Source organism: Adiantum capillus-veneris, chromosome 19 (assembly GCF_014529385.1).
Source record: "Adiantum capillus-veneris isolate H3 chromosome 19, ASM1452938v2, whole genome shotgun sequence".
In the NCBI taxonomy this organism is placed as follows: domain Eukaryota; kingdom Viridiplantae; phylum Streptophyta; class Polypodiopsida; order Polypodiales; family Pteridaceae; genus Adiantum; species Adiantum capillus-veneris.
Window position 1 is genome coordinate 136,767,043 of NC_140949.1, and position 14,475 is coordinate 136,781,517.

Consider the following 14,475-nt stretch of genomic DNA (forward strand, 5'->3'; position numbering starts at 1 on the left):
AATGTAAGATAATCACAGAGTGTGACAACATGCAAAAAGAAAAATAAAAACTGCAAGTTAAACCTCAATCTAGTTACTTTAAATCATTGGCTAGGATAGTGGCCATGTAGACATGCCCAAATGCAACTGTAATGCCAAGAGAGGAGCATTAAGTCTAGCATATAGGATCTAAGAGTGATTAGGAAACACATCAAAAGCCATAGTTAAACATATTGTACATAGTTCTAAAGTCAAATGTTAGTTCTTTGATTGCCTTTGTATACTTTTTGTCAAAGAATGGCTGAGTGTTTTTTGCGTTCGAATGGTCCATGATAGGTTACATTGTTTGAAGATTCTCTCTCTCTCTCTCTCTCTCTCTCTCTCTCTCTCTCTCTCTCTCTCTCTCTCTGTCTCTCTGTAAGCCATTGTGAGTCCTCACCGTGTTATATTTGTTTGAAAACATTCCAAGGCATGGTAAATTTTTCTCTCAGATCATCTTGTTACTTTGGGGCAAGGCCTCTCATTTGTGTTATTGATGCAAGATTGTCTTCTGATTAGTCTCTAGTTAATTGTTGCATGATCAAAGTGTGTGCGTGTGTGTGTGAAGGATCTACTCTCTCTCTCTCTCTCTCTCTCTCTCTCTCTCTCTCTCTCTCTCCCCCCTTATGTAAGTCATTGTGATTCCTCGCCGTATTATTTGTTTGAATACATTCCAAGGCTATATATGCCACATTTTTCTCTGGAGATCATCTTATTACTATGGGGACAAGTCTCTCATTTGTGTTATTGATGCAAGATTGCCTTCTACTTGGTCTCTAGTTAGTGATTGCATAAGATTGGAGAGTGTGTGTGAAGGATCTATGCACAAGTAGGATTGCATATTGCTAATTAGAGTTCCATATGTTTGTGTGTACTTGAATAGTGTGATATTATTGGTGATTAGTGAGAGGGTAGTGTCAACGTCCATGTGTGTATGAGATTGAGCAATGCCTAGTTCAAAGATTAACTCACTCTCTCTCTCTCTCTCTCTCTCTCTCTCTCTCTCTCACACACACACACACACACACACACACACACACACACACACACACACACACACGTAAACCCATGTGGCATTAGGCAGGCCCTTGTGAGATCGTCACCTTGTTCATGTTGTACTGAACATCATGATCTTGTTGGGGTAAAGGCGATGTGCCTCTTATCGCGACCGGACGTGCCAGAGGCATATGACCGCCCATCATTTGTACACACCTTATTCTTTAGTAGATAGGAGAATAAGGGGCTCTCTGGGTGGAGAATAGCTCCACCCATACACAAGTCACCTTCTTCTCTCATGCATGCACTCTCATGAAATTGCATCATCGCTCTCAATCCTCACAATTGATACCCTTGTGAGGATCGGGGAGCAAGTGCGAGTGTGCGAGAGTGTGTGTGAGAGAAAAGAGAAGTTGCTTGTGGTGGTGGAGTAAGCCTCACCAAAATCTATGAGAGAGCCCCTTCTTCTTCTATCTACTAAAGAATAAGGTGTGTACAAAGGATGGGCAGTACGTCGAACGTGTTTAGCGTATCCGGCCGAGCAAGAGGCACACTACCTTTACTACAACAATCTCCCATTTAAAGGTGAGTTCTCTTGATAAGTGGTACTACTATAAGACCTAGTAGTATGTACATGAGGTATAGGGAGGAATCTCATCTCAACATATGCTCACAAGCTCTCTTGAAGTCGATGCATGTTCCCTTATAGGCTCTAGCGGTGTGCAAAACAGTATATCCCCACTAGAATCAACATGCATACCATGTATGTATCTTGTAATGCCCTGCCTTACTCTACAGTGCATCATGCTACTGTCAGTCATCGCACAAGTGGAAATCCTAGCTGCAAATACTCCCATTATGGTTGTTATATCTGGTCTCGACATTAAGAGGTCATACACAAGAGTCCCATATTGTGATGACAAGCATGTTATATCTTTCAGCATATTGTGGCAATTGCATCAATGCCATTTTGAGTTGAGTTTATGCTCCTTGTACACGGGAAACTTTGCCATAATTTCCCCAAGTTTCTTACCTCTCTCAATAGTGGTCGACTTTACTCCCACTTTGATGGGCATACAATTGTTTTGCACACAGGAAAGTGTTCACGTAACCGCACTTACAAGAGTGCATATGAGATGTATGCTTGTGTGGCTACGAGCTGAGAAATTACTTGATCATTCCTCAAGAAATTTTAGCATGAGCATGTGCATCAAAAAGCCCTTGAAGAATATGTACATACATAAATCAAACATGCCAATTGCACCAACATAAGAAAATTAGTGTAAGAAAATTAGACAGTGTGACAACATGCAAAAATAAAAATAAAAACTACAAGTTAAGATCTAGTGTTGCATATAAATTTGGTAGAGATAGGCTAGAAAACCAATGTATTAATTAAGCAATTACTTGATCATTCCTCAAACAATTTTAGCATGAGCAGGTGCATTAAAAATCCCTTGAAGAATATGCACATACATAAATCAAACATGCCAATTGCACCAATGTAAGAAAATCAGAGAGTGTGACAACATGCAAAAAGAAAAACAAAAATTGCGAGTTAAACCTCAATCTAGTTACTTTAAATCATTGGCTAGGATAGTGGCCATGTAGACATGCCCAAATCCAATGCTAAAGATATTAGGGATAATATTAATTATGGAAAATGTTAGTAGACATTGAATCAACTTAATGCCAAGAGAGGAGCATTAAGTCTAGCATATAGGATCTAAGAGTGATTAGGAGATACTAATCACATTACAAACTCTTATACTAATTGATGGACTATGGTGAATACAACAATGTACCATTCATAATGGGACAATCATAATTACAATAATTTGTTAAGAGACAAAGACTAATCCATGTGCTAATCATAATTAGCACATGATGTAGAGAAATATAATAGCTTACATTGATTCAAGAGAGATAGAAATGTGGACAATGCACTACAAGAGGCACAACACATACCAATGGTTTCTCATGCCATTGGTATAACCGTTGGTAAACATGCAGGAAGTACATTACATTATTATTTTTTTAAAGTAGTTACCGACGCATATTCTGAGGCTCTTACAGATAGTTCTACCGATAATTTATCGACAAGTGTACCAAGGGTAGTATCGGTGCATATTCCAATGCCCGTGAGGGAGTAAAAGGAGGAAAAAACTCCTTTCTTTTCACTGTGCGAGTTTGGGGGTTGAGACCTGTTTGCTTGCATTGTTCGACTCTACGCACAATTTGCTCTCTCTTCCACTCACATTGCCCCCCACATTCACACACATACACACATACACACAATTTGCTCTCTCTTCCACTCACATTGCCCCCCACATTCACACACATACACACACACGCACATACACACAAACATCTCCTTCTTCCCTTCTCTCTCTCTCTCTCTCTCTATGAGCAACTCAATGTTGATAAGATGGAGTGTTGTAGCTCCCTTCTGTTTATGCCTCCCTTCTTTACCATTGAAGATGTATGCCGCGCGCTTGAGAAACTTGCTACTTGCAAGACAGGGGACCTTCAAGATGTCAAGGCTGAAATGATTAAATGGATAAGCAATAAAACACGATATTGGATACATGATATGTTTAACCTTGCACTTCAGCATGGCATGCCTCATGATTGGAGTGAAAATTGGATCAAACCTTCGCACAAAGGAGGAGATGTAAAAAATGTGAACAACTATCACACTATAACGGTTGGTTCTTTGATGGCAAAGTTATTTGGATGTATCATGGAGATGTAGATAAGTGAATGGGCTGAAAAGAATGGCAAACGTGCACTTGGCCAAGCACGTTTTCGAAAGCATCATAGCATTGTTCATCACCTTGTCACTCTTCGAGCTCTTATGGAAGCGTCTCGATTGAAAGGAAAAAAGTTTTATTGTTGCTTTGTGGATTTCAAGAAAGCTTTTCACATGGTACCACGAGGATATCTTTGGAGATGTATGCAAAGCCTTAAAGTGCCAAGAGAATCTATGAATGCATTCTTTCGCATCTATCAAAAACTGATATGTCGACTATGTATGGGAGATGGAATTTCAAATTTTTTTGCAACAACCATTGGTGTCAAACAAGCATGCCCACTTTCCCCAACCCTCTTTGGCTACTCATTGATGAATTGGAATGCATGGTTCTTGATTTTATGCAACAAGAAGGCATAGAAGAGGTTAAGATCGGAAATGTGGTGATCATGCTTTTGCTTTATGCCGATGATGTAATGCTCTTGGCACATACCTTAGAAGATGCACAAAAGCTTATGAGTGTCTTGGGACGCTTTTGCCTACATAGCGGGCTAATCGTGAATGGATCCAAAACCAAGGTTATGCTTGTAAAGACCCTCAATGAGGAAAACCCATGCATTGCATACAACAATGAGCAACTTGAAGTGGTAGTTAGCTTCAAGTACCTTGTCCTTGAGGTTCCATCCAATCATAAATGGAAGGATTGCACAATGCCTCGCTTGGAAGCCAAAAAGAAGGCTTATTATGCATTTGAGACTATGTGCAATGCTGGAGATATCAAGTGTTGGGCTCTCAAAAAGTACCTCTTTGACACATTGGTGACATCGGTGCTTCTTTACGGAGTGGAGGTGTGGGGTGGTAGCATCGACGGGAAGTCTACTTGGAAAGAGTTTGAGAATGTCCAAAAGCGTTTTCTGACCAACTTTCTCCAAGTCAAGACACAAACACCCTACATGCTCTTACTTCTTGAGTCCGGATCGCTTCCCATTGAGGTCTTGGGCATGCAAAGGGTTGTGGAGTACATGCTTAAGACACAATGTAGCCCTTTGTATCGACTTCATAGAATCGCATATGAAGCAAGTCAAAAGGTCCAAAAGACATGGAAGAGAAAAATACTAAGTTCTGGGTGGATGCTTGACATCAAGAAATGGTTTGGAAGATAAGATGCATGTCACTTGGTCAAGGATACGTCAATCGACTCCCAAGTTAATGAGGCCTTCTTACAATGCCAATGTATCACGACTTGGGAGAAATCCGGAGGTTCTTGCTTCAGCCATTACACCCCACACATTGCCCCAAACTACAAATCTCTCTTCTTCTTCACAGGAGATAACCAAACCCATCCCTACATCCTTGAGCCCATCCGGTTGAGTGCGATCCGCACCATTGCCTCCATTCGCCTAAGCTCCCATTGTCTATGCTGCGAGACAGGACGTTGGGGCACTGGCAAGGAGTCTCATCAACTTTGCACCTTATGCCCTCGTCAAGTGCAAGAGAGTGAGTTTCACACACTACTTGAGTGCGCAGCTTTTGACCTCATTAGGTCCTCTTTTCCCCATATATTCAGCCATGGACTCCCTATTGCAACCCTCAACCATTTTTGAGCATCGAAAACTACTTATGACCTCTACTCACACCATGTGACTTGTTCATTTGGTCCCATAGGTCATATTTGACCTGTGAGGATAATAATAGAACTATCTATCTATCTATCTCTCTTTCTCTCCCTCACACACACACACACACACACACACACACACACACACACACACCTTCCTCTCTCTGTCTCTCTCTCTCTCTCTCTCTCTCTCACACACACACACACACACACACACACACACACACACCCCTCTTTCCCTCCATGGATAAGTGAGATATATGTGCACGTGTTTGCATGTGCATGTGTGTGTGAAGTAGAGAGAATGAAATGCTAATTTGTGTACTTTGTGTAGATTTTGCGTTGGATTTGGGTGTGATCAAGCTTCTTTTGACTATCGGCAATTCAATGTCAGTGCTCTTAACCGTGTTCTTGTTTGTTTGTGTGTGTGTGTGTGTGTGTGCATGTGTTTGGGGGGGGGGGGGGGGGGGGGGGAGGGCAGAGAGAGACACACACACACACACAGAGATTGGAACAGAGAGAGAGATTGAAACAGAGAGATAGACACACACACACACACACACAGATTGAAACAGAGAGATAGAGGGATGGAGAGAGAGAGAGATCAGAGGGGTGGATGGAGAGAGAAAGATAGGGAAAACCTCCGAGAGAACAAAGAGAGAGAGAGAGAGAGAGAGAGAGAAGAGAGAGAGAGAGAGAGAGAGAGAGAGAGAGAGAGAGATCATTCCTCAAGCAATTTTATCATGAGCATGTGCATCAAAAAGCCCTTGAAGAATATGCACATACATAAATCAAAGATGCCAATTGCACCAATGTAAGAAAATCAGAGAGTGTGAGTACATGCAAAAAGAGAAATAAAAACTACAAGTTAAGATCTAATATTGCATATAAATTTGGTAGAGAGGCTAGAAAACCAGTGAATTGATTAAGCAATTACTTGATCATTCCTCAAGAAATTTTAGCATGAGCAGGTGCATTAAAAAGCCCTTGAAGAATATGCACATACATAAATCAAACATGCCAATTGTACCAATGTAAGAAAATCAGAGAGTGTGATAGCATGCAAAAAGAAAAATAAAAACTGCAAGTTAAACCTCAATCTAGTTATTTTAAATCATTGGCTAGGATAGTGGCCATGTAGACATGCCCAAATCCAATCCTAAAGATATGAGGGATGAGATTAATTATGGAAAATCTTAGTAGACATTGAATCAACTTAATGCCCAGAGAGGAGCATTAAGTCTAGAATATAGGATCTAAGAGTGATTAGGAGATACTAGTCACATTACAAATTCTGATACTAATTGATGGACTATGGTGAATACACCAATGTAGCATTCATAATGGGACAATCATAATTACAATAATTTGTTAAGAGATAAAGTCTAATCCACGTGCTAATCTAAATTAGCACATGATGTATAAGAGAAATATAATAGCTTGCATTGATTTAAGAGAGATAGAAATGTGCACAATGCACTACAAAAGGCACAACACATACCCACAAGCTAGATACAAATGGTTTCTCACGCTGTCGGTATAACCATTGGTAAACATGAATGAAGTACATTAAATTATTTATTTTAAAAGTAGTTACTGATGCATATTCCGAGACTCTTACCAGAAGTTCTACCAATAGCTTACCGACAACTATACCGAGGGTAGTATTGGCACATATTCCAATGGCCATGAGTAAAAGGAGGAAAAACCTCTTTTCTTTCCACTGTGAGAGTTTGCGGGTCAAGAACTACTTTCTTGCGTTTTTCGACTCTATGCACGATTTTCTCTCTCTTTCCACTCACATTGCCCCCCACAGTCACACACGCGCGCCCCCCCCCCCCCCCCCCCCCCCCCCCCCCCCCCCCCCCCCTCCTTCTCCCTTTCTCTCTCTCATCACACACCCTCTCTCTCCATGGATAAGTGATATATATGTGCATGTGTGTGTGAAGTAGAGAGAATGACATGCTAATTTGTGTGCTTTGTGTTGATTTTTTGTAGATTTTGCATTGGATTTGGGTGCAATCAAGCTTCATTTGACTATCGGCAATTCAATGCCAGGGCTCTTAAACGTGTTCTTGTTTGTTTGTGTGTGCATGTGTGTGGGGGGGGGAGAGAGAGAGAGAGAGAGAGAGAGAGAGAGAGAGAGAGAGAGAGAGAGAGAGAGAGAGAGAGAGAGAGAGAGAGAGAGAGGGATGGAGGGAGAGAAAAACAGAGGAAGAGAGAGGGAAAGAAAGAGGAATTGAAAGAGAGAGAGAGAGAGAGAGAGAGAGAGAGAGAGAGAGAGAGAGGGATTGAAAAAGAGAGATAGAGGGATGTACGAAAGAAAGAGAGAGAGAGAGATACTATGTGTGTGGAGGGAAGAGAGAGAGAAGGGGAGAGAGAGACTCTCACAGAGCTTGTAGGGAGACAGCTTGTAAGGGGAGAGCTGTTTGTGATGCAATGATCCAGATGGAAGAGGGGAACGTGGAGGAGAAATTTCCCTGTGCATGCACGGGGTGTAAGTATCAAGTGTCTTGTAAGTGACAGATTTGTAATGATCATAGCCGTCAACACGGAGTCTTTGATTGAAGTCTATTGGAGAATCTTTGTTTTGACTCCTACAATTAGAGGCAAGAACAAGTAGAGCATCATGACATAGCTTCGGTGCCATCGAGAGCCCTACAAAGATGACAATTTCCCAGTGAGGATGCCGTTGACGAGCATGTTGCATCACACACCAACTCATCGGAGCCGTTTTTGGACTTAGAACACATGGAAGACATGCTTGACGCCTTTCATTTTATGGACACACCACCTGTGGGGCCGGCGAAGATGGATTTGTACCTCTTGGAGGCAAAAGTCATTCCACATCTATGGGTGGGGAAGAAGAGGAGGATGGACTATGCAAACTTACATGTCTTTCATTGTATGATGGAGCAAGGATATCCGTGCTTCGCGCATCCCTTGGCTTATTGAATATACACTCAGTTTATGGCTAGTTAGACAACAACGCCATTGAACTTTTCAGGTACACGTCTCTCAAAGAAGACTCTATTATGCAATGTTTATTTTTGTAGTCCCCATGCATGATTAAAACGTATTTCTTTTATTATGTTCAGGCTGCTTAGAGGCCAAATATTACGTGTGGGCAATGACATGCCGCCTACACGTCCTGACGCAAAAAAGCCGCTCACATCAATGGGCATGGACTACAACAAAATCCATGCATGCAGAAATGATTGTAGCTTGTTCCATTTGGAGTATGAGAATTTATTAGAATGTCCAAATGTGGTGCAAAATGATATAGAGAGGATGTCTTGGGTGATTCAATCCCTATGAAGGTTCTCTGACACTTTTCCATTGTGCCACAAACCAAAAACATGTTTAAGAGCTTGACGATCGCAAAATTGATGTCCTGGCATGCATCCAACAGATGCACAGATGGTGTCTTGCGAGTACCCGCCAACAAGAGATCATGGAAGCACATTGAAGAGAAGTGGCTCTGGTTCCGAGAAGAACCACAAAGCCTTTGTCTTGGCTTGGCAACGGATGCCGTGAACCCGTTTGGAGTACAGAGCTCAACGTGGAGCACGTGGCCAGTATGTCTAGTCAACTACAACCTTCCATTGTGCTTGGCCATCAAAAAAGGCCATTTTCTACTATCTTTGATCGTGCCCATAAACTACAAAGTAAGAAACATGGACGTATACTTGGTTTCTATCATAGAGGAGTTTCATATTCTATGGGAGGAGATTGATGTCAAGGAGTTGTTGCAACCCAAACGCAGGAAGGAAGGACGTGTGTTGTTACCATATACATGTGGTAGTGATGTGTGTGAACACACTAGGACCGCCGGTGCATTTTTTCCCTCTTTAGGAGTTTTTTTCCCTCGTACATTGTATATATACGCCCATCACTCTAGGGCTATCTATTTTTCTATTGCACACTAAGTAACACACTCTCTTTGTGTGCCTTGAGCTTCCTCCGTCTTCTCCAAGCTGTGTGCGTTTCTCTGCAACCCTAATTCCAACAATTGGTATCAGAGTAGGCTGCATCCTCTCGGGCTTAGTTTCCAGCTGCTCCAGCACACGCCTGCTCACTTTCTCCGATTTTAGTGAGCTTTGGCGAGCGTTCGTAGGTCGACAAATATTTTGAGAATGCTCGTAGAGCTTAGTCTGCTCAGATTTCTGATTCGGGCTCATATTGGCCTTCGTTTCCACTACAGGCATTACTGCACAGGCTATTTTGTCATTTGGTGCAAAAAACTTGTCATTGCCTTTTTTTGCATAACTGGTGCCTTATAGTTTTCTACAGTTTGTGCTATATAGCACGTGTTGTTCCCACTCCATTTCTCCTTTTTTCGGGCAGTTTTCACATCAGGTGCAACATTTACCATGGCTGACAACAACAGATGTGTTCAAGATGTTTCCTGCTGAGGACAGGTTGGATGGGGACAATTACCCTATGTGGGCTTATATGATGCAACACATTCTTGTGTCAAAGGGCGTCTAGAATAATGTGCAGGGCATTGATGTACATCCTGGTTCTGAGAATGTAGGCGATGTTGAGGATCTTGCAGGTCTTGCTGCAAGGATTGTTGCTATTAGAGTTGTTTTTCCTATGGTAGAACAAGCTCGTTGGAATGTAAAGGATGTGCAGGTTCATGCATTGATTGCGTTGTCTATGTTGTTCCTCACATTCATTTGGTAAAATGTGCAAAACAGGCTTGGGATATTCTAGCAGGTCTTTATACAAGCCGCAATGAAGCTAAAATTGCTTTGCTGCGTAAAGAGCTGGAGCTGAAGATTATGCATGAGGAAGATGAGGGTTTTACCGAACACCGAGCAGGTTTTTCCGATCAAAGTAAATGTCGAGCGGATCCACCAAGGAAATAATGGCAAGGAAGTAGATTACAAGAAATGTTTCGGTAAAATAACTCTCAAATGTGGGCAAAGTCACAAGTATGCAAAAGAGAATCTCAATGATGCTTGAGGCATTGGGCTAATCTCAAATATTATAGGGAGTCAAAAGTAGATTCTTGTCTCTATCCTTTCTTCAAGTGCACTCTCTTTGCATGCCCAAAATGCGGCTTGGCTTCAAGGCATCCTCTTTGTGTGTGTGCGTGTGTGTGTGTGTGTGTGTGTGTGTGTGTGTGCATGTGAGGCCTTGGCTTTGCCTATGTTTCTTGCCCTACTCTCAAGCATTGCTAGAAATGGAATGTTAGATCATTTTAGTAGTTGCAAAGGGTCGTGCAAGACAAAGCTCTATGCTACCTCCACCATATGAAAAGGGATGGCGACATGTGGCCTTGCGCAAGGATTTGCCATGAGTGAGAGAATTCAATAGGAGATTTCCAGTAGTCAAAAGTCGGTCAATTTTGAAGGCGTGCGAGAGAGGAGGGTTGGTTGATAAGAATGCACCATGGATAAGGGAGACGGGCTTGCCCCTATGCCTCTGCAAGGTTTGCACATTCGCTGTGCTATCTCTCCTATCTATAGCTTAATGCCAAAAACAGGTGGTCAAAATTTGGTTTTGGGTTTTATTAAGTTGAATCTTACAAGATGCTTTGAGGTAGAAGAGCAAAAGGGTTTGGGAAAACATCAAGTCCTAGTCTATGGCCATGTGTCTCTTCACTTTTGTTTTAAATGCTGACATCCATCTCTCTCTCTCTCTCTCTCTCTCTCTCTCTCTCTCTCTCTCTCTCGGGTGTGTGTGTGTTTGTCTGTGTGCTAATAAAGAAGAGGAAAATGGTATAACCTTTCTATCACCCAAGTGTGTTAGATTGGTTATGCCGTTTCCCCCTTGAATAACAGGTCTTGAGTTCAAGTCTCCTCGTCAGATAGATCTTTAAGGTCTCTTCGGATAGTTTCCTACGATGTTAAATTCTCATCTCTCTCTCTCTCTCTCTCTCTCTCTATATATATATATATATATATATATATATATATATATATATATATATATATACACTGCATATTGTCAGTATATATCAACAATATGATACCACCTTGTTCTCTCCAATGGACACCATGTGTAGCAAGAAGGGCTCCATTATTAAGCTTGTTGAAGTCCATGGAAGAAGCAACTACAGAGAGCTGCGATAGGGAGGAACTCTCTCTCTCTCTCTCTCACTCTCTCTCTCTCTCTCAAACTTTGACTGGAAATCAAAGACGGTAGACGGAAGGGGGATAATCGGCATGCAAATATGGGAGGTGGCAGAGAATTGCAAGGGCTCACGGCTCACGCAGATAGGAATCAAGAGTAGGTCGTACCAGCTAGAGGAAATTGAAAAAAAAAAGAGAATAAAGCTAGATGCAATTTTGAATGTAAGCAAAAAAAATTCAGATGGTGAAGCGTGGGGGGCATCCATCGTTGAGCAAGGGGGCGTAGTGCATGCATGCGGCAACTCACAGGTAGAGGCAACGAGCTTGCCAAGTTTGGACGAGGGCTCAGGGGAGGAGGTGCAGGTCAAATCTTGCAATGGTGGAGATGGGGTCAAAGCAACTATTGCAAAGGTGGGAGAGGAAGAGGATGCAAACACGAGGTCACAGATGTGGTGGGTTGGAGGGCGGTTGGAGAAGGTGCGAAAACAAGAGGGAGAGGCTGAGATTATGTCTCTTTATACTTAACAGAATTGTCTCCGATAGCAAAGCGATCGTGCTTAGTTGGTTAGCATGTAGAGCTTGTCCTTGGAAGGCCGCGAGTCCGATTCGCATACGGTTAGCCCCCAGTTTTGTTGGTGCACAACTGACCAATAGAACGGGGCACGCTCTCATTTCTATGTGCAAACCTTATGCACTTCCTGTTGCCCATAGTGAGCAACCCCTCCAAATCAATACGCGGCACCGCGTACTGATTTGAGGGCTTTTCAATTTCTAAGGCAAGCCCCTAGTGAGCAATAGTGTAATCTTCTCCAAATCAGCACGCGCCGCCGCGTACTGAGTTGGGGGGTTTTCACTTTCTCAAAAGTCTATGCAAGAGACCTTTGAGTTGCAGCTTGGCGGGCTTCAGTACGCAGAGAGAGAGAGAGAGAGAGAACCAAAGCGAGTGAGAGCCTTGCCATTACAGATAATGCTTAAAGCATCTTCTGGTGACAAAACGACTCGAGGAGCTTGCTTATGTAGCTATAGATGGAGTAGGCAAGGGTATTGAGATTTCGATAGATGGCCAAGTCTACCAAAGATAGATAACTAGAAGCGTAGCTCTGTCTATTTGAAGGTCTAGCATGGACGCACGACTCTCTAGCACAAAGGACACCTTGTTGAGTTGTAGATGTCTCTCTTCGTACAATATGCTGCCATTATTGGATGCATTTCTTCTCGCAACAAGCTTCAAGGAAGCAATAACCCTTTTGATTTGGTTGTTATCGCAATTAGTGATAGCCCAAACTCATAAGCTCCTTTGATATGCATTAGCAAACCACGTGAATATTGTATTCTAATTTTATTCTTTACAAAGACGTTAACAGTAATGAAATAATCAGGCGAGACATCATATTGCGTGAGAGAGAGAGAGAGAGGCTACGCATATGCAGCAAGCCCAACAAGACGGTAGTGAGAGGAGGAGTCCATCGATCCCTTCGTTGCCCACCTCTAGATCCCTACATTATACACGATGGGTGGTTGTGGAAGGAAAGGTTGCATGCAACCAGGTATTTAGAGATGCAAGGAGCTTCCTAGCTTTCCTGAGGGAGGTGGGCTTGGAGAGTACTCGCATAAGAAGGCACACAAATGAGCATTCATTACCTTTGTCAGTGAGTGCTCTGGCAGAAATAATTCTAAAATTGTTGGAATCATAGAACACACTATGTATTAATGTGCGATCGATCTAGACACAAATATGGCTATGTTTATGATAAAAGGAGACAATTTGAAAGAGTTCTCAGGACAATAGATATTTGGCATATATATACTTTACAAGAATGTTCAATTATAGAGAGAGAGAGAGAGAGAGAGAGAGAGAGAGAGAGAGAGAGAGAGAGGAGAGGAGAAGAAGAAGAATAAGAAGAAGAAGAAGAAGAAGAAGAAGAAGAAGAAGATTTTAACACCGTAGGAAACCATCCCAAGAGACCTTAAAGATCTATCTGATGAGGACTCGAGTTGAACTCAAGACCTGCTATTCAAGAGGGAAAATGGTCAAGCAAAGGTAATGGAGATGCACAATTAGTTAGTGAAGGAATGAAGATAAGATCCGTATCTTAAGTGTAGGTGAGCTAATATATTATATTATAAGAGCACTGTCAGGAAGGGGCACCAACTTCATTGACTCCGGCCTCCTCAAAAGCGATCAAGAGTGCCACTCACTAATATCAAGAGTGTAGTTACTTTTAATATATTGTAGAAGGTGAAGCTCTATAGGAAAATCATTTTCATCATCTTTCAGTGCTACCAATGCAAATGATAGCTTAGATTCCATAATTCCTACTTGTAATCGATAGCACTCCACCTCCTGCTAGATGCCTTGTAGGCGACATTGTCAACGCCCTCGAAGGCCCTCCACAAGCCATTCTTTTGTTGTTCGCCACCTTTCATTTTTCCACTTGCAGGTACAAGTGTCTAAAGTAAAGTGTGATGATTTTGGCCTACCTAGATGACCTTACTTGGAAGCTAAAGTTTTTTTGTAAACTCTATGCTCAATTTAGTACTCCATTGAAAGCAACATTCAACTTACATAACATAAAGATCTTTCTATCAGAACCATCATGTACATCTACTATAGTGCTTCATCAATATCTTGTACAACACACAACTTTTTGAACTTTGATAATGTCTATGATCGTATTATGTCAAAAATTTTAATGTAATTCCCACCTTTTGAAAATCTCAAGCGAAACTTGGTTTTACCAACATGTATAAAAAGTTGATAATGCTATGCTAATTGATCTCTTTAAAACATTAGATTTGCTCGGTTCTTTATTTGCTCGAATAATCTTGCTCGGGTTGTGGAACTCCTCGGAAGATGATATGGACACTTTTCTTGTTGGTGTCACGGATATCAATGAGCAACTTATTTCTGCAGGTGAAGCATTTCAAACAGTTCCCTTATGCAGACTGTTCTTGATGCCTTACCAGATTCTTACCATAATTTTGCTAGTACTTGGATACTTATGACC

General features: G+C 41.9%; 1 protein-coding gene across 1 annotated transcript; it reads left to right on the forward strand.

Annotated features, from left to right (window-relative positions):
* Window positions 1-11,560: 11,560 nt before the first annotated feature.
* Window positions 11,561-11,992, forward strand: LOC147434934 (uncharacterized). The gene has a single exon (XM_086490103.1). It carries the CDS (start codon window positions 11,561-11,563, stop codon window positions 11,990-11,992), a length of 432 nt encoding a protein of 143 aa, XP_086346229.1.
* The last annotated feature ends 2,483 nt before the right edge of the window (window positions 11,993-14,475 follow it).